At 44.2% G+C, this 20854-nt stretch overlaps 1 protein-coding gene across 2 annotated transcripts in view; it reads right to left on the bottom strand.

The window, feature by feature from the left end:
* The window catches only part of Garre1 (granule associated Rac and RHOG effector 1), a 78921-nt gene that overhangs the window by 19726 nt on the left and 38341 nt on the right, over nucleotides 1–20854 (bottom strand). For both annotated transcript variants that reach the window (XM_038339721.1, XM_038339720.1), the window contains exons 3-8: nucleotides 9871–10071; nucleotides 7438–7578; nucleotides 6857–6952; nucleotides 6593–6754; nucleotides 5504–5662; nucleotides 2765–2862 (exon numbers count right to left, since the gene is read on the bottom strand). In XM_038339721.1, the coding sequence (XP_038195649.1) occupies nucleotides 2765–2862; nucleotides 5504–5662; nucleotides 6593–6754; nucleotides 6857–6952; nucleotides 7438–7578; nucleotides 9871–10071 (857 nt within the window). The remainder of the gene's footprint in view (nucleotides 1–2764; nucleotides 2863–5503; nucleotides 5663–6592; nucleotides 6755–6856; nucleotides 6953–7437; nucleotides 7579–9870; nucleotides 10072–20854) is intronic.

The raw sequence follows: 20854 nt of genomic DNA, 5'->3' as shown, positions 1-20854 counted from the left end.
AAATAAGAGTCCTTACAGGCAATCCTAGTTCAGGAGGTGGAGACAAGAGGATCAGGGTTCAAAGTCATTGGCAGATACAGGCCTTCCTGTGTTACATAAGAACCTGTCTCAAAAAACAAAAAGCTTTTAAAATGAGATTGAATTGGAAATTTTAATTAAGAATTCAGGAATTGCAAAATCTTACAGAAAAGTGAGTTTTTTGGATTTTTTTTTTGGGGGGGGTTGTTTTTTTGTTTTTTTTCCCGGATTTTCGAAACAGGGTTTCTCTGTGTAACAGCCCTAGCTGTCTTACTAACTCTTGTAGACCAGGCTGGCCTCGAACTCACAAAGATTCACCTACTTCTGCCTCCCGACTGCTGGTGTAAGCCACCACCAGCTGGCAAAAAGTGAGCATTTTAAGTTATTATTTCACAAAAATGATATATAAATACAGGGCTGGATGATGACTCAGTGGTTAAGAGCACTGCTGTTCTTGTAGAGGACCCAGGTTCAGTTCACGGCACCCACATAGTGGCTCTAATCCTAGGGGATGCAACACCCTCTTCTGACCTCTGAAGGCACAAGGTATGCATGTGGTGCATATACATACATGCAGGTACTTACACATACATGAAAAATAAAAGTAAATATTTTTTTTTTTAAAAAAAGACCTCTATTATCAATATACCTACCTACCTACCCTTGATTTCAGGACACTATACTACCTTTAAATTTCTGAGCTAGAATTACAGAAAGTTGAGCTGTCTGAGTGCTAGAAGGTGAACCCGGATCCTCTGGAAAATTAAAAAGTGCTCTTAACCACTGAGCCACCTCTGCAGTCCCCCAAATTAATTTTCTTTGTATTTATGTGGAGGTCAGTGGACACCTTGCAGGAGCAGTCCATTCTCTCCTTCCATCTGTGTAGGTTCTGGGGCTTGGACTCAGGTCATTAGGATTGGAGCCATCTCTCTAACCCTCTAATCAATCTTTTTTCCTCTATTTAGTTATTATTCATTTGTTTATTTATATGAGATAGTGTCTCACATATTCTAGGCTGGTCTGAACTTGTTTTGTGGTGAAGGACAACCTTGTAGCTGAGGACAGCCTTGAACTTCTGAGCCTCCTGGTTCCACCTTCCGAGTGCTGGGATTACAGGTGCTTGATACCAAGCTCAGTTTTATGGGATGCTGGGAACCAAACTCAGGGTCATGCATTCTGGGCCAGTACTCTGTGAATGAGCTATTTCCAGCACCACAAGGGCCATCCTTGTACACATTTCAAGGACAAATTCCTAGAGATGCCACTGTGAAACAGTCCAGGGCACACCCTTCAGCTTCAGATACTCCATAAACTTTTCTCCACAAAAGCCGGTATGATTTCCTCTCCATCTGACAACCTGTTGGCCTGTTGCTATAGTCTAGCTCAAACCACTACTTCCTCAGTATTTCTTACTGTTATTCTCAGTCAATCTACTATTCTGGGGCAGAAGCATCTTATGATCTTTCTCACTTCCGTGATGACCGGGTGAGGCTGGGCAGTTTCTTTGTCTCCTTGTGCATCATGCCATCTTTCCTGGCTTATGTGGTCATATCACTGGCCTGTTTCCTTACTTGTTTATAGAAGCATATTTTCCTCAAAAAAAGAAAAAAGGACTATGAGTGACCCTTTATCTTTTGAAGTGCTACAAATATAACCAACTAAAAAGGGCCTTGTTTGTCCCCAGATTTACAGTGACACTTGGTATAGATGCTATCAACTCAAGGTCATCAGGGTTGTGACTGGAATAGATAGTATGAGAAAGGGATTCTACAGTCTCTACTCAGCTTTGGACAAATAATGGGTAACTTAGGAACAAAAGACACTAAACCCAGTGGCTTAAGTAACAAGGTAACACTGCTCGTTATGGTCTGTTACTTATATTCCAGTTGCCTTGTGGTCAAAGGGGCTCTTTCTCAGAGATCTTAGATTAACCATCATAACCAGTAACAGTGATGAACAGACACCAATACACTGTAGAACTTTAAGACAATTCTGAAGCCATTTCTGACAACTCTCAGTACTTCCCCTCCTCCCCTGGGAACCAAGGACATAACAGCTATGCATGCATGTACTGAGATGTTGGGAATTTTCCATCTCCCTGAATAGGGGCAAGATAACCCTTGGGTGTTGACTCAGCTACTGATGTTTTGACTCAGTCCCTGGGAAGGGACAAAGTGACCCTCAGATGTTTCCCCTTACCTCACCTCATCTGATCTGGCAACCACTTTCCAGCCAATTATTGGTAATAGCCTTTTTGAATAAGCCAATCATAATAGTTAAAGAACAACCCCCAGACACCCCTTCCTTCTGTGGTTTTTCCGTTTAAAAATAGCCTGTACCAGACATTCAGGGTCTTCTAGCCTCCCGACTGCTGAAGTCCCTGTCATGACAGAATTAATAAAAATCCTCATGCTTTTACATCAGCTGTGATATGAGAGATGGTCTCTTGGGGCGACTCCTCTTCCTCGGTGATTGGACGCTAGGGTCCAACAACATCACTGTTGCCTTAGAGGTGCACACACAGCAAGTACTACTGTTACAGGTTACACAGCAGTTTAGTCTTCTGTTAAAGAGAGTTAAACTGGGTCAGGTGGTGGTGGTAGTGGTGGCGCATGCCTTTAGTCCCAGTGCTCAGCTAGGTCTACAAAGGGAGTTCCAGGATAACCAGAGGTGTTGCACAGAGAAACCTTGCCTTGAGAAACCAACATAAACAAACAAACCAATAAAATAAAAATAATCAAATTACCATGTGGATGGGACTTGAACCACAATTCTGGAGCCTTCTAGACTGATCTGGGGTGCATAGGCTTCTTTATTTTCAATCTGTGCTGTGTCGACAACCACCTAGGAAATTTTAAAACAAAGGTAACCACAGGTTCAGAGAGCTTTCTGTGATTGGCAGAAGTATCCATAGCACATCTGTACTGAGACAGTGAGGCCCCTGAGACAACAGCCAGTAATGATGACTGAACACACAGAAACCAAATTCTAACTGTGGGATCCACTCAACTTTGCAGGCATGTACCACACTGTAGCTGTTAGAATTACAAATTCCTCAAAATGAGTGTAGCTGTATATGCCTATCACCCAACACGTGTGAGGCTATGACAGATGCGTTATGAGTTGGAGGTGAGCCTGTGCAGTATGAGACCTTGTCTCTTAATGAGGAATAATGAGGCTGGAGAGCAGGCTCAGAAACTGAAAGTGCTCCCTGCTCTTCCAGAAGTTTTGAGTCCCAGCACCCACATCAGGCTGGTCACTGTCACCTGCATCTCCAGCTCCAGCATATTCATGGCCTCTTTTGGCTTCCACACTCACACCCCCCCCCCCACTTAATTTAAAAGTAAAATCCTAAAATAAATGTTTAAATGAAGGAGATATATGAAGAAAAGGATTGGAGAAAGGAAAAGAAGTGAAATAGAAGGGGAAAAAGGAAGGGAGGAAGAGACTATCCATACTTTATTTTAGTAATTTTAAATTTTTATATGATTGAAAGGAAAAAAATAATTAGAAGGGGAGCCAAGCTGGGCCTGCTGATGCAGGTCTATAATCTAAGACACTTGCAAGGCTGAGGCAGAAAGGCTGCAAATTCAAGGGCTGAGGATACAGCTCACTAGTAGAAAGCAGTATCTCTATTTTAGAAGGGGGGAGGGTGTCAAGCTACTCATAGGTACTTTTCATGATTCCAAACACAGCTTCTAGTGGTGCTGATTTCTACTGCTATAAATGGGGCTCCCACAGCTGGACCTTTGGGAACATTTCCTGTCCAAGAACAGTCTTTGTTGGACCTGACAGGTGTTTCCTCTCTTCCTCCACGCCTATGACTACGCTCCTAAAGGTTCTTTGTCAGTTACACAAAGGAGCCCTGCCATCAGGGGGTAGGAAGTAAAACCCACTGGGTTCTGAGTATGATTAGACATTTTCCCCTTAGCTTAGACTGTTTTCTGAAAACAGCCTTTTCCTAATGTACACTGTGTTCTAGGGAGCATATTCCAAGAGCTTCAGCTAACAGTCTTTGAGGATACGGCTCAGTCTCTCTTTTCTAAATTAGTAGGGTAACTACTATTTCTTTTCTTCATATACAGATCTTCAAGGAAACAGAGCCCAGCTCTGTGAATAGATCCCCCCCACCGGCCCATCACAAGGCAGCACCGCCCTAAACTAGGTCGCCTGAGACCTAATCTGCATGAAACAGGACAAGCACCATTCCAAGCTCTTCTTTCATGAATAAAGCAGAAGTTAATACTACAAAGAGTATTCACATTTTTGTTTGAGATAGGGTGTCACTCTGTAGCCCTGTCTAGCCTAGAGCTGTCTCTGTAGACCAGGCTGACCTCAAACTCAGATGCGCCTGCCTCTGCCTCCAGAGTGCCATCACACCCAGCAAGTTCTTTACTTTTTGAACACTCAAATTAGCTTCTTCTAAACTCTGATGCAAATGCTCAATCTTTTAAAATGAGCCATGACTACAAGGTAGAACCAAGTACATGCAAGTCACATAGGTGGATGTGCTAGACAAAGAAACTAACAGTGGCTAGGTGGTAGCGGCACACGTCTTTAATCCCAGCTCTTGGAGGCAGAGCACTTGGAAGCAGAGACAGATGGATCTCGTGAGTTCAAGATTAGCCTGGTCTACGAAAGTTAGTTCCAGGACAGTGAGGGCTGTTACACAGAGAAACCCTGTCTCAAAAAAGAAAAAGAAAAAGAAAAAATAACCTTACAGTGATTACAGATGCTAAGCTCTGGACCCCATCCAGAGTTTCTTTTTGTTTTTTTTTTTTTTGTTTTTTTGTTTTGTTTTGTTTTTTTTTTTTTTTGTTTTCTCTCTGACAGGTAAAAATATTAAAGCTCTGTCCTGTCCTGAAGTTGATACTGTGATTTTCTTGTTCAAAAGGTAATGAATGGACAGACGGCTGGGGTAGGAAATGATTGGACTGGGTCCTGCTAATACAAGCACCAGCCACAAATGGACTCTTGGAGGTGAAACTGGAGTTGACAGGGACAGCCGAGAGGAGTTGTCACAGCTAAGTGCAGAGGCTGAGATAAGAGGCCACCGGCCGGGTTCACTGGAGAACAGGAAACTCCAGTGTGGCTGCAGAGTGGTCAAGGCCTGCCCGAGCAGTATTAATGCACTTGTTTCCTTAAGACAAGGGAAGTCTACAACAGATCACTCCGCAACTACATTCCCAGTAAATACAGGTGGTGGCACATGCATGGGAAGGAATCAGAGGTGAGTTTGGGGCCAGCCTGGTCTACACAGCCAGCTCCAGGATAGTCAAGGATACACAGAAAAACCGTCTCCAAAAAAAAAAAAAAAAAAAAACACCCAACCAACCAACCAACCAAACAAACCTTTCAGTTTTGTGGGGAGAGCAGGGTCTTCCTAGGACTCTCAAACGCCTCCTTTTGCCTCAGTCTCCTGAGTGCAGTGTTTTTGTACATATGCCACCCCACAGAAGCTGCTCTCATCCCCTCACATACTCACCAGTCCCGCCTGGCCAAACAGCAGCTGCACAGCAGTCTTACAGGCTCCCCGCCATGTGGACGGGCACACCTGATTCAGTACTTCTGTCACAGGAAGATCATCCCTAGGTGTGATTCCATTGTAGCAGCCCACTTCCTTGATGAGCTGTAACATGGTATGCTACATATATTGACAGAAAGGGGAAAATTCACATCTCAAGATTCTAATATTGGCAAGGCTCCAAAATATGTAAGAGTGCATTTATACAACCATCCTCCGAAGAGACATTCTGACAGCACCCAGACCACGCCATTTGAAAAACAAAGAAACAAATAAACAAATAGGGAGGCAGGGTCTGTGTGTCTCTAGTTGACCCTAGAACTCTCTATGTAGACCAGGAGGGCCTGAAGCTTAGAGATCTACCTTTCTCTGCCTCCCTGAGTGCTGGAATTAAAGATATGTGCCACCAAGCCTGGCCCAACCTCAACATTAAACAACATAGTATAGAGGCTCTGGAACAGCCCAAATGTGCCCAAGTTCCAGCTCTCCTAATTCCTAGGCATGACACTTTGGGCCTTGGTTCCTCTGTCAATAGGAACAGGGGAACAGCCATGCCTCAGTGAGACACTGGATTTGGTAAAGCAATGCATGTTAAGCACTCTGCTCTGATCCTTACACCTATGGTGCTTCACAAGTGACCATACCTCACTAAGAGTTCTGCTACTTAATTCTCAAAACTGCACCAGCAAACATTAGTCAATCAACAGTAGTTCATTCAGAGTACTCTCAAACTCTGTTAAACTTTTGTTGAACAAAATTACTAATAAAACTTTCTTAGCAAATGCCTTATGTTACCTTGGGGCTGGGAGTGACTTAGTGCTTGCTATGCATGTGAGAGGCCCTGGGCACCCCTAGCACCACACACAGACAAAAAGAGACATCACAGGTTGCTTCTGGCCATCACTGTACTCAGAAAAGTTAGAGTCTCCTTCCTGATCTCTTCTGTGTTTTTTAATCTACATTCTTCAAAAATCCTGAAGTTTCCCATAATAGTTCTATTTCCAAGTGCACACTCAGTTACTGGAACCCAAGGAATCGATGGAAAGCTACCGTCTTAAGCTTCAGATTGTCAGCAGCCGACTCATTAAAGGAGACCCCCTTCAGGAAGTGCGATCCTATCTGCACAGGGACGGTGGGAAGCTCACACTGCATGGGCTGTGGGGGTGTCTGCCTTCGCCCCGTCTGTTGAGCTTCTGCTTCGCTGCAGCAGCCCTGGTAAAGGTTTGGATAAGAGAGTGGAGGTGAACCCACAGCTCATGTGACAAAGCATCGGGTTCCCACAGGACTGAGTAAATAACTCCCAGAAAAGTATACCTGCAAACTTGCTTCAATGGCCTTTGGGTTAAGGTGGAAGCCAGCTTTCATTGCATATTCACAGTGGCCTAAGCTTTCCAGTGCTATTTTATATGCCTGCAAGAATCAAGATTATGCAGCAGATTAGAATATGACGAAGTCCAACAAAAATAGGAACTTCAAATTTCCAGTGTGGAAGGGGTTAAGGAAGGCTAGGAGGGTGAATATGACCAAAATACACTATATGCATACATGAAATTCTATACTATATGCACACATAAAAATAAGTTTAAAAATTTCTAGTTATGGACTGGAGAGATAGCTCAGAGGTTGAGAGCACTGACTGCTCTTCCAGAGGTCCTGAGTTCAATTCCCAGCAACTGCATGGTGGCTCACAACCATCTGTAATGAGATCTGGCGCCCTCTACTGGCTTGCAGGCATACATGCAGACAGAACACTATGCATAATAAATAAATCTTTAAAAAAAATTTTCTAGTTATTATTACTTTGTTACCTTTTTAAGTGGTCCGACATCATTACACTAATCTTGCCCCTTGGTGGAATCAGTTCTCTATGCATCTGCCAGTACTGAAATACTTACCTGCAAAGCACTGTCAATTTTTATATTCAGCTCTTTCAGCTGGTGCTCAGGAATTGCTGCACTCTGAGAACAAAAGAGTTGCTGGACTTCAATTCCTGCCAGGCGTCCATCACAGCCTCTCTCTCTTAATCTAGATGTTGCCTGTGAGATAAATAGTAGCCAGTAGGTAAAGGAGGACACTACAGTTACTAGCAAAATTCAAACAGTACTACCAGCAACAAATCCTACACCTTATATTAAGTATCAAGCTGGATATACACCAGGGGTTCTGGAATATTCATACAACAAAATCGGCAGTCTGAAACTTCACAGGTTTATTTGATCTTTTTGGAGACAGTTTTGCCACGTAACCCAGAATGGCTTCAAGCATACAACTGGCATGCCTCAGCCTCCTGAGTGCTGGGAGTATAGGCTTATACCACCATGCCTGGCCAAATAACATTTCTAGGAATTTCTCTGTTCTTCTACGGCAGGATAGGAATATTAATATTTACAAAATTCACAGAACAACAGAAAAGCTAGTAGCTTCAATGCTACTAACAAGGCTTTCGTTTCACAAGAACACACCAGCCTACAGTCTAACCAAGCCCTGAAACCTAATAGTTTTAAGATTTAAAACCATTTGACTCTAAGAATCTTCAGTGAAATGTTTGGCTTCCAGGGGTTGTGCTAGCCACTGACAGACACCACCCCTAGCCCTAGAACATAAAGCCTGGTCCCTGCCTTCCTAGAGTTGATGGCCTTGCCAGCCAAAAAGGTGAACCATTAAAACTCTAAGAGGGAGCACAGCAGGCACTGAAAGTGGCCCTGAGGGGTCACCTTCCACAACCCTGTAATCCCAGTACTCTAAAGTTTAGGTACAGGATTACGAGTTCCAGACCAAACTGGGCTACAAACAAGAGACTGTCTCATAAAATGGCAATTTAGGTTGGGAATTGGAACTGGACATGCTCAGGGAAGGGTGGGGTTATGTCAAGGCACTAATGAATCCTAATATCCACCTAGGATCCAAAACAGACTCCATAAAATACAAAAATAAAGCAGGAAAATGGCCAGAGGCAAGACAGTAGTCTCACATGGCAGGACGCGGTATGTCATAGTGAGGTATCCATATCTGACCTTAACAAAATAAGAAGCAAAGATGTCTGACTTTAAAATCAGAATAGTGAGGCAGAAATGGAAGAAAACATTTCAGAAAAGTATGATCCACCCTCCCAAAATATTCGGTTTTCAGAATGAATGAAAAAGGTGAGGAAGGACTGGAAAGATGGCTCAGAGGTTAAGAGCACTGGCTGCTCTTCCAGAGGTCCTGGGTTCAATTCCCAGCAACCACATGGTGGCTCACAACTATCTGTAGTGAGATCTGGTGCCCTCATCTAGTGTGCAGGCAGACATGCCGATAGAGTACCCATATACATTTTAAAAAGAAAAAACTTAACCAGTCTCAAGTATTCTGTTATAGCAACCCAAAATAGAAAGCAATGGTTTTGACTAGGCGGTGGTGGCGCACGCCTTTAATCCCAGCACCCAGGAGGCAGAGGCAGGTGGATCTCTGTGAGTTCGACGACAACAACCTGGTCTACAGAGCGAGTTCCAGGACAGGCTCCATAGCTACTGGGAAATCCTGTCTCAAAGAAAACAAAAAAGAAAAGGGGGAGAAAAAAAAGACAACTCCAAGAAGTTGGCTGTCAAAAGGGCAGAGAAACAGGGCAGCATAGAATCTTTATATGCTGAGCAGTGGTGGTACACACTTTCTTTTCTTTTCTTTTTTGGTTTTTCGAGACAGGGTTTCTCTGTGTACCTTTGGAGCCTGTCCTGGAACTAGCTCTTTGTAGACCAGGCTGGCCTCGAACTCACAGAGATCGCCTGCCTCTGCCTCTGTCACTGCCCGGCGTGGTGCACACTTTTAATCCCAGCACTCGGAAGGCAGAGACAGGCAGATATATATGTATGTGTATATATATGTATGTGTGTGTGTGTGTATAGAGATGTGTGTGTATATGTGTGTATGTGTGTGTGTGTGTGTATATATATATACACACACACACACATATACACACACACAACACATATATACAAACAATATATTTGTCATATTCTTTATTACTATTATTATGTATGCATTGTTCTGCCTGTATTTCTGCCTGCAGGCCAGAAGAGGGCACAAGACCTCCTTACAGATGGTTGTGAACCCCCATGTGGTTGCTGGGAATTGAACTCAGGACCTCTGGAAGAACAGTCTATGTTCTTAACCTCTGAGCCATCTCTCCAGCCCAAAGTAGACACTCTTAAAGGCATTTGCTGTCACAAGAATAAGCAAGCTAGTGATGTTTACAACTCAATGTCTAAAGCAAGTGACTCTTCTGGGAGCCAAAGACAGAATTCCTGCAGTTTCTTCCATTGGAACTCATCCAGATCTCCCAGGCCAGTTACCTCAGCAGCCCCCCGCCAGGATCGCACAGCTTCCTCCAGTTCGGGTGTGTGGCCCATGCCAGAGAGACTGCTGCTGTTCTTTTTTTCTGGCACAACTACCTCAGCAAAGCAAGAGTGAGCCACTGGCTGGACTTTCTGCAAGGCGTGAGTCAAAAACTGGAAATGGACTTGCACCACTGTCAAGAAACATCGCCCCAGCACCTGTGAAAACAAGAGAACCAGGGGGTTTTAGGTTATGGGCTGCTCACAAATTAGTTCAATGAATTCCCAACTGTCAACAGACTTGAAATCATAAAAGCATGAAATGCTAAAAAGTCCCCATTCTCTTGGGCCTTGGTACTGGAAGTTTAGAAGTCAAAACATTTCAAAGCAAGCAGTAAGGTCCAGGAACAAATGGGTCTTCCAACTTCCTGCCACCTGTCCTCACTTCCATCTCAATTCTGTCGTTGAGTTCCTTCTGGGCAAGAGTAACTCCTAATCTCAATTATGGCCACAGAGTGTTCAGAATGCAAAGAAAAGTCATGGCATGTGACTAAAAATCTGAAAGGTTGGTCTAACCTAGAAGAAAACATTCCACTGGAAATGGAACCCAAAGACACTGGTTGTTTCAGTGTTGTGCTAATATTGTTTTGAATAGAGTTGTCTGTCATATTCATAGTCTTACAAAACAAGGCTGACAGGCCAGTCTTCCAGGAGTCAGCAAAACATAGGAGACAATTCCATCAGCAGGGCAGAAAACCACCAACCCTACACACATCAGTGACTGGTTGGGTGGTTAATATTTCAAATACGTTCTCACTACATAGCTCTTGCTGTACTGGAATACCAGTACACTCTGTAGACCAGGCTGGCCTCTAACTCACAGATATCTGTCTGTTTCTGCTCCCCAAGTGCTGGGTTATTAAAGGCATGTGCCGCCATGTCCAGCTGGAAATTCTTTTCAAGCAATAAATTTGCCAGATGGTAGTGATGCATTCAGGTAACTCCAGCACTTGGGAGGTTTAAGTAGGTACATTATGAGTTTAAGACCAGCCTGGTCTATAAAGAGAGTTAAAAGCCAGCCTTGACTACAGAGTAAGCCCCTGCTTCAAAACAATAATATTATGTTGTGGGATATGTTGGTCACATTCTGACATTCTCGAGACTGCCAATAAAGGTAAACCTTGAATCAGAGGGCAAAGCCAACATTCAGCTGGCCAGAATTAACCATAGAGTTTTTGGTAGACCCAGATATAGAGAGACACAGGAATGAATACAGAGGAGCTTAGAAAGATTTGAGGGTCTTTCTCATCTGGAAGAGTAGAGAGGAAGGTCAGCTGACCGTTATTCCATCACTCTTTAGATCTAGCAGGTTTTTACTACAACATCTGACTCTTGCGTTTTACTTAATAATAGAATAGAATAATCCCTTCATCTAGCATTTCAATAAAAGAAATCAAAACCCTATGTTAATAGAGAAGTGTTCCAAATTGTTAGCCCTATGAACATTTTAAGCCATGAAAGAGCATTTGCCTGGAGACCAGGACATCCGTTATCTTTCTCACTGCCTGGAGACTTTACTTCCTTTTCTTTATGTTTTTGGTGATACTTAAGAGAATTGACTTCAGGGCCTGGAGCAGAACAAGCAAGAGCTAATATCTTCAGACCTTTTTATCTTTGTACTCTAAAACAAGGTCTCAGTCAGGCAATGGTGGTGCACAGCTTTAATCCCAGCAATAGGGAGGCAGAGGCAGGCGGATCTCTGTGAGTTCGAGGCCAGCCTGGTCTACGAAGCAAGTTCCAGGACAGCCAGGGCCGTTACACAGAGAGAACCTACCTCAAAAAAAAAAAAAAAAAAAAACCAAACAAACAAAACAACAACAACAACCAAAAAAAACAAAACAAAACAAAACAAAAAAAAAACAAGGTCTCACCAAACATCCCTGGCCGGCTTTGAACTTACAACTCTCCTCCCTCAGTCTCCTGAAATCTCGATTTTAGGAGTACACAACTCCCAGTCTGGATTTTTTTTTTTACTTGACCACAACTGTGATAAGTTTGTTATGATTTCCCATGTTTCTCTCTTTAAAGCAGAGGGAGAAACTGCTAGCTGCAAAGATACTGAAATTGGAGAATTCCAAATTCAAGGCCAGCCTGGGCAATTTGGTGAGACACCCCCCCCACACACACACATACACTCAAAAATCAAAAGACTTCCAACTATCTGCATTGTTTTCTACAAAGATCTAACATCCAAGAGAGTCTGTTAAGATATGGCATGAGCGGGCTGGTGGTGAGCTCACGAGGGGTGATGGACAAACAGGGCCAGGCAGATAGAAGTTAAGTGGAAAGTTTTATTGGGGGAAGGGAAAGGAATGGGAAAGGGAAGGGGGACAGGGAGAGGGAGAGGGACAGGGAGAGGGAGAGGGACAGGGAGAGGGAGAGGGACAGGGAGAGGGAGAGGGACAGGGAGAGGGAGAGGGAGAGAGGAGGCAGGAAAAGTCCTGCTGCCTCTTCTGAAAGTAGCCAGAAAGAGAGCTGGGGAGCGGGCTTATCTCTCTGTCTCTGTCTCTCTGTCTCTCTCTCTCTCAAAACAGGGTCTCTCTGTACCTTTGGAGCCTGTCCTGGAACTAGCTCTTGTAGACCAGCTAGCCTCGAACTCACAGAGATCCACCTGCTTCTGTCTCCAAAGTGCTGGGATTAAAGGCGTGCGCCACCACCGCCCAGCTGGAGCTTGTCATTTAAAGGGACCTACTTGCCATGTGCAGAGGGGTGACACACTATGCCAGGTTCCCAAGGGGCAGGGTCAAGGTGTGCCTGGATACTAACAGAGGCCCCTTGCTCTAATGCCATCTCATCTAGAGGATCAGCCTGAAAGATTCAGCCACATAGTGTGAGAGGCTGTCCTTTACCACAAACCCGATCCAGCCTCACACATCAGAGGTATTTTGCTGAAGAAATTGGGACAGGCCAGCTCCCAATGTAACACCTACTCCCTCCGAATGATTTTTCCCTCAGTGGAAATCACCAGAGCAAACAAGCCAAAGAAAAAACTTCATCCAAAACTAAAGCAAACCATCAAACCAAAAGCTTACACCAAAGTGTCTGTCCTCTGTAGTGAACAGCTAAATTGCAGCTGAACTCCACCCAGACCTCCTGGGCTTCCACTACCCCTTTCCTCTGAGCTCCTCCCCATCAAGGCCACGTCTCTGAAGGGCAGCGTGAGGGACACAGAGTAGCCGACTTAAAAATACAGCTAGAGACACCTGATATGAATCACACAGTACCAATCAGCTCTAATCGAGCATTCAGCATGTGTTTGTACACTACAGATTTCATATGGGTTGTACCCCATTCCCAGAACACCCCATGAAGTCATCTCCGTTTTACAGAGAAGAGACTGAGGCTAGGAAAGTTATGGAACTAGGTATCAAGGTTACACACAAAATGGATGGGGCAGAGCAGTCTCTTCATTTGTGTTGTGTCTAAGCTTTTAGCCAGTATGCCCCACTGCCTTCGGCACTCAACATCCAGACATGCAGAGGCGGCAGCACTGAGGCCAGGCACACAACAGAAATTCAGTCTTTACTATTGAGAGAGAGCACCTGGAAGCACCCCAGTGCAGATTCAGAGGATTCAGATTCAGATTCAGGGCTGGCTCCTCCAGGACACTCTATCTTCCTTCTCCCTTGACCTCTTGGCAGGCTATGGGAGGAGAGAAGGGAGGGGAATTGATGATGCCACCATGCTCTGGGGTCATTCTCAGTTTCTGACCAATAAAAATGACGCATTCTTTCTAATAATAAATATATAATATGTAAATGCCTAACGTGTATAAAGCTGAAAAACCATGAGGGTACACAGGACGGAGAGTGGGAAAGCCCCTGTGCCATGAGGGTTACATACTAACGGGGCTAGGAGAGACAACAAAGCCATAAATAGACACACAAGGTCAGGTTCAGCTGGAGAAAGAAACTGCCTGGCAGGTGGTGAGGAAAAGGCTCTCTGAGGTTAGACTCCAGGAAGAAAGCTACATCTCTCACTCTGAAAGGAAGATTCTTAGAGGTGGCGGTGAAGCCTGGTGTCTGAATCACAGAAGTGTGAAGTTGGGGTGGGTCTCCCTGCTGCAGGATGCAGTGGGGGAGGAGATGCCAATCTGTCAGTCAGTCTGCTGTCTCAGCTGGTTATTATATGCTTGACCTCAAATGAGTCATTCAATCCACAGTTCTCTGTAACAAATGCCTCCCTCCTTCCCACGGTGTGTAAAGCATCAACCCAAATTAGGATTGTGGCAAAATACACGTTGTAAATAATTAAAGGGCAACACAACCCTGAGTCTCGGAACTGGTTTCAGTGACTACTTATTCTAAAATGTCAGCTCGAGTAAGACACATAAACATCACCTTCTGAGAGGACAGGGCTCCCATCACTGCCCACCCTTTCTCTTTATCTCATCTCACTTCTTGCTCAGTCCCCAACCCCCATGATAGACCTCACCCTTCTTGACTCAGGAATGGGCCAGTTCTTGGGGAGACTGTACTCACACAGGTTTGGAAGAGTGTGTATCCCAGGGTCACAGTTCTTAGTTCATAAAGAGAAAGTTCCTTAGACTCAGGGCACATGAGGTTGCAGAATAGATTGGAAAAGTTGGAGAATGGGTGAGTTTCAAGTCAAGGACAGGTACTTACATTTAAAATAGCACTGAAGCTCCACCATAACCCATACCAGGAGCACCACACACGGTAAGAAAACAAAACAAAGCACCTGTGGAATGTGAGCAATGTGCCCGTTTTACAGATGACAAAAACAGGCCTAAAAAGATAAACTTGCAGGGCTGGAGAAATGCACTGGCTGCTCTTTCAGAGGAGCAGGGTTCAATCCCCAGCAGTCACTTGGCAGCTCACAACTGACTGTGACTCCACAAATTCACTCAAAACAGGACATTAGAGCACACGAGCCTTCCCATTCCCTTGTTCTATAGTCACAGTATCTACTAGGCATGCTCTAGTCAGGGTATAACCAAAGGGCCCTTTCTTCTTGGTGTATTTGTTTGTTGCTGTTAAATTTTTATTTTTATGCATGTTTGCCTACATCTGTATCTGAGAAACGTGTAAGGCTAGTGTCTGAAAAGGCTGGCAGTGGGAACTGGACCCTCTGGAAGTGGAATTATAAACAGCCTGAACTACCACATAGGCACTGGGAACTGAACTCAGGCCTCCTCCAAGAGCAGCCATCTCTCCACTCCATCTGATTGCTTCTTGAGGCAGCAAGCCGTCTAGTCCAGACTGGCCTCATCAGTACAGCCAAGGGTGACCTTGCACTGAGATTACAGGCCCGGGCCACCGCGCCCTGTTTCTTCTTAGTAAATTCACATCTTAAGCAGATTACAAAGAGTTCTTGCTTAAGGCCATCCTGTTTGAGAACTGAAAGATGTCTCTTCTGCACCATCATAGTTGTTGTGGGCCTTCTACCTGTAACTCCACCTTTCAGAGTGTTTTGAAATTCTGTTATGGCATAACTCAGAACTCACTACCTGCATGTGATAAAACTGTCGGTGCCCAGGCCCACCTCATCTCCCAGAACCGCTTACATTTTCCATATTAACACACGATATTGTATAAATAATAAATAAATAAATATCTTTTTAAAAGACCCTGCCTTAAAAAAAAAAGATTATCCAGGGAACAGCTACTAAATGTAAATAACTAAATCCACGTTAATTATACAGATCTTATACAGATCAAAGACAGCATCTGCTTTAAGCACTTTTCCCTCTCCAGGTGCAAGTTTTCTCCATAAGCAAATTTATTTTGTAAATGTTTATTGGGGTAGAAATAAAAATATATCCTAGTTTCCCCATATCATGTGACCTAGAATCCCATCAAAATTTTGGAAGTTCTTTTTGTTGATTTGAGTATACTTTTGTTAGAAGTTGTCATTGCTCTTAAGAATATTTCAGAACCAAGCATAGTAGTATACACCTGCAGCCTCAGCTTTTCAGGAGGCTGAGGCAGGAGCACCACTCAAAAAGCAGGAGTTGAAAGCCAGACTGGGCATCACGAGGCTTTTTCAACAACATCAAAAAACGTCACTTGAAACAGTGCTTCAGAGAGAGAATGAGCTCCACGCCCATCTGTCAGGAACACTTCCAACCAATTTACCTCCATGGTGTTCTAATGGTGATTCTGTGGCAGGTCTTGGGACAGGTCAAAGAGGAAGCTTGGCCTATCTGTCTCAGCAATGCTGAAAATGTGAGCCTCCCCCTCTGCCTTGACCCATTTGCTTTGCTTGGCATTCAACATCCAAGACACTACACTGGCTTCAATCCCTCCTGGCTTCTTAGCCAACCCTGTTTCAGACTCCCTGGCGGCATCCCAGTCATCTTCTGACCCCTACATGCTGGAGGACCCGAAGGCTTACTGGTTCTCCAGCAGCACTCGGTTGATGAGTGCATCCATCGCTAACCAACAGGTCCCACATTTTGTAGCTGCGGACATCAGCTCTGTTCTGTCAATGTGTCCACCTAACTACCAACTGGAAACCACACCCTAGTTGTCTAATAGGTAACCCAGACCTATTATTCTAGGAGTCTCCTCTCCTACTGCTCTTATCTCAGTAAACAGCAGTACTAGGAAGTGACCCATGTATACAAAGAAATCCTGGAGGTATCTTGGATTCTCACAAACACACACACACACACACACACACACACCACATACACAGCATTACACATAATTCCAGCAATTGGGAGGCAAAAGCAAGTTAATCTTTGTAAATCCATGAGTACAAGGCTAGACTGGTCTACACAGACAAGTGCTACATAGAAAAGGCCTATCTCAAAACAAATATATCCAAAACACAACAACAACAAAAATCCCAAACATACACAACTAAAATACTCATCAGGGCTGGGAGTTGGTCCGGTGGGAAAAGAAGTCCTAGCAGTCCATGTGTGAAAGCCTGATCCCCAGAACCCATGCAAAAATCCAGATGCGGTAATACCCATTTGAAATCCCACACTCCTATGGTGAGAAGGGGAGACACAAGTTTGAAGTCAGCGAGCCTGGAGTATATGGAGCAGTAGCAGAAACTAGGAGGAAGGTGAGAGCCAACTTCCCAAAGTTGTTCTGACCCATACATGTGCACAGTGGCATGGGATGCCCACTCACACATAAAACAAGTAATTACATACAAACCACCCACTCACCCATTTTCAGAGTTTAATAAGTTCTAGGTGGATGGTGGTAGCTATATACCATGTGAATTTTGTTTTTTTTCTGAGACAGGGTTTCTCTGTAGTTTTGGAGTCTGTTGTGGAACTAACTTAGTAGACCAGGCTGGCCTCAAACTAACAGAGATTCACCTGTCTCTGGCTCTCGAGTGCTGGGATTAAAGGTGTGCACCACCACACGCTCCATGTAAATGTTTTAACCGTTACTAAACCAAACACTTATTAACCATTAAAACAGCAAACTCTACGTTACACATTTTTACCTTATTAAGAAGCTAAACTAGGTATGGTGGTACACTCTTGAAATCCCTACCCTGGAAGGTGGAAACAGCAGGATTCAAAGTCATCCTCAGATATTTAGTGAGTTCAAGGCCAGCCTGAGCACCACAAGACCCTGCCTCAAAAACAAACAAACAAACAAACAAAAAAACCCTCAAAACAAACAAACCCAAGTGTGTAACTGTGCCGGTCTAAACTACTACAATCTCTTGCTGGATTACTGTGCTAGCCTCTAAACTGTGTAGGGCTTGACTTTCAGCTGTTCTGCCTGCACATAGGACTAGAGACGAAGGAGCACACTTGTCTTCCTGCACAGGAGACCTAGCAGTCTCATCTAGTACTTCCCCACAAGTTGTCATGGCCAGACCTTATCAAATGTTATTGTCAGCTGTCAGGGAGACTAGGAAGAGTGACCTAGGCACAAGACACTTGAAAAATAAAGAGCTTCTTATTAAGGAAGAAGGGGAGCCTGGGCACTAGGAAGCAACTAACAGCCTCTCCTTGCTCTCTGCCCTCCCCTCTCCTCACTTCTCTTCCAGGTTAGGGAGGAAGGAGAGGTTCTGTATGAGTGTGTGTGTCTGGGGTGGGTGGGGAGTGGGGTGGAAGATGTCTGAAAGTTGAACTGAAAACAGTCAAGTTTGAAGACATTTTCCATTTGCATTACAGCATATACCTAGTGCCACAGCCTTCTCATCTGTCTGGTCTACCAGGCCTGGAGCACTTTCTAACCTTACCCATCTCTGCAGGCTGGCAGCTACTTCCTCTGTATTTTATCAGGAGGGTGGCTGGTTACAGAGAGCAAAAAGCAAAGCAGACCAGATGGCTGGGGGCTGCTCAGGACTTCTACACTCAGGAAGTGTTCACAGGAGTTTCTCCATCCAGCTACTGGCACTTTCCCATTCCCCCATTAGCCTGGGGGGCAGGAGGCCTGGTCTCAAGAAGGGCTGTGCTCGGCAAGTACACAACAATGGCCTGAGGCACTGGAGAGGGACTAGACCCAGACACACATGACACTTAACCCGTGTGCTGATTCTAAGTCTGACTGATTTGGGGGGTGCTGGGTATAGAACTCAGGACCTTGTGCATGCCGAGCAAGCATTCCAGCACTGGGCTATACCCACAGCCCTATCCAGAAGGATTTTAGGCAGCTATTTTTTTTTTTTTTTTTTTGAGACAGGGTTTCCCTGTAGTTTCTAGAGCCTGTCCTGGAACTAGCTCTTGTAGACCAGGCTGGCCTCGAACTCAGAGATCCGCCTGCCTCTGCCTCCCGAGTGCTGGGATTAAAGGCATGCGCCACCACCGCCCGGCTTTTAGGCAGCTATTTTATAGATAGTCTGATTTTAAAGATAAGAAAGGTTGCAAGAACATGACATTGTTCAATCACATGAAATCTAAACTGACCAACAGTCATAAGCATTAAATCAGGAAAGCTAGCCCCACCTAAAATTATATTCTCCGAACTCTTATTTATGATTCCTTATTATTTTCCCATGAAATCTACTTTTTCCTTGGGTTTTTCTTTCTTCCTTCCCCTACTCTTCCTTCCCTTTCTTTCAACAGGGTCTCCCTGCGTAGCCTAGGCTGGCCTGCAGCTTACCATCCTCCTCCATCAGTCTCCTGAGTGCTGGGAATGCAGGTGTGTAGTACTTGATTGACTTCCCTGGGTTTCCTAACCTACTTAGTAATAGCCTGGGCTGTTAGAAGACCAATTCACACACACTAACCTCGCCAAGAAATATAATTATTCATTAGGTCCTCTGCACTCCTATCATGCATTTTTAACTTTCTCCATTTTTTTTTTTTTGCACTTGGAAAATGTCCAGGCATACACAAAAGCAAAGCAGAGAACATCACTATGTACCCATCGAAAAGGCTTCTGTCTTGCATTTGTGACACATTATCATCTATCTCCCCCTTGTCCTCCATCCCTTTTTGTTTTAAAGTAAAATCCAATCAACCAAGAGACAATACACGCTCAAACTTAACTCAAATGAACTCTTTTTTTCATGACAAGCGTTTCTCTGTGTAACTTTGGCTGGCCTAGCCTCGCTGTCACCCAGGCTGGCCTCACAGAGATCTGCCTGCCTCCGCCTTCCAGTGCTGGGATTAAAGGCATGTGCACCACCACCGCCTGGTCAGTTCAAATTAACTTAATCAGTATCTGGTCTTGATCCCCCAAAGGTCATTTTGTTGTTAAGTTTCTCTTCTTTAATCTAGAACAGTACCCTTTCCCCATTTTCATGTAACTGATGTGGACTAAGCATGTCAGCTGACCACAGAGCAGTCCACCTTCTGTCAGATGACTTTCTTGTGGTATTGTGTAACTCAATACACTATATATACCCCATATTGCCTATGTGCTCAAAGTTCATTCTAGAAGCTTGATTAGACGATTTCAGGGTTTTCCTGGTCTCTGTTTATAACAAGAGGAAGAAGTAAAGACTGTACGATGAGGGACTAAAGAGAAACTCAGCAGGAAAGTACATTGCTGAGTGTGTATCAATCAAACCCATCTACCCCTGGGTTTGGTTCCAGCACCAAAAAAATGATGTGGAGCTGAGCTGTCCTTTGCAGTTTTTACTGTCTCGCACGGGGAAACATCATCTGCCTTGGCTCTGGTGACAAAGACCACTGAGACTGATCACTGGGATTTGGATACAGAAGGCCTAATCCCTCCTTTATACAATTTCCCAGCAACCTTTCACCAAACGGCTTTATTCTCTTTTACTAGCCACTGTTTGAGTAACTGAATTCCTCATGGTCAACAAAATAACTTTTCTAGCTATGTGATTCCTTCCACGGGAGGGTGTGGAATTCTTTTATAGAGAAGTTTCTTTAACCCAACCAGGCTACTCAGTTATTAGTTAAATAACACACCAGAAAAGCAAAAATCTGCTTAATTCCTTATTTTTCTCTTTTTATTTATTACTGTTACTGTTTTTTTGTTTGTTGTTGTTTTGTTTTGAGACAGGCCATGGTTTGGGGTGGAACTTGCTATGGGGATCAAGATGGACTCAAACTCACAGAGATCCTCCTGACTCTGTTTCTTGGGTGCTGAGATTAAAGTCGTGTGCCACTGGCCTCTTTCTGCCTTTTAATTAACAGTCTCCAGAGCTGAATTAGCTACAGAGACTAAGAAAGTAAAGGGGTCACTGTGGAAGAGAGCAATAGAGAGGGGAATGGCTGGGCACAAGTGACCTGCAGGGAGAAACGGGGAAATGGCAGAAGCTTTAGTTAGGGAGGGATCAGGATAATATAACATCTGAAAAAGACATAAGGAATCATATTATTAGCTATCCTTCTAAACATAGCTATACTACATGTAAGTTGGTGTACACATCACAGTTTAGATAAAATGTCCCAATCTGGGCTAACAATGCTCCCATGAGAGTCACAGACTACCTAACAAAACCCCCAACACTAGATATCAGAAGCCCTATTTTGAGTTGGTCAGGGATGCCTAAGACTCTCAAAACATTATAGGCTTTCTATTTC

The sequence above is a fragment of the Arvicola amphibius genome, chromosome 8 (genome assembly GCF_903992535.2).
Source record: "Arvicola amphibius chromosome 8, mArvAmp1.2, whole genome shotgun sequence".
NCBI classification, from domain to species: Eukaryota; Metazoa; Chordata; class Mammalia; order Rodentia; family Cricetidae; genus Arvicola; species Arvicola amphibius.
The sequence above is the reverse complement of the archived record's forward strand: the minus strand, read 5'-3'. Positions and strand labels throughout refer to the sequence as shown.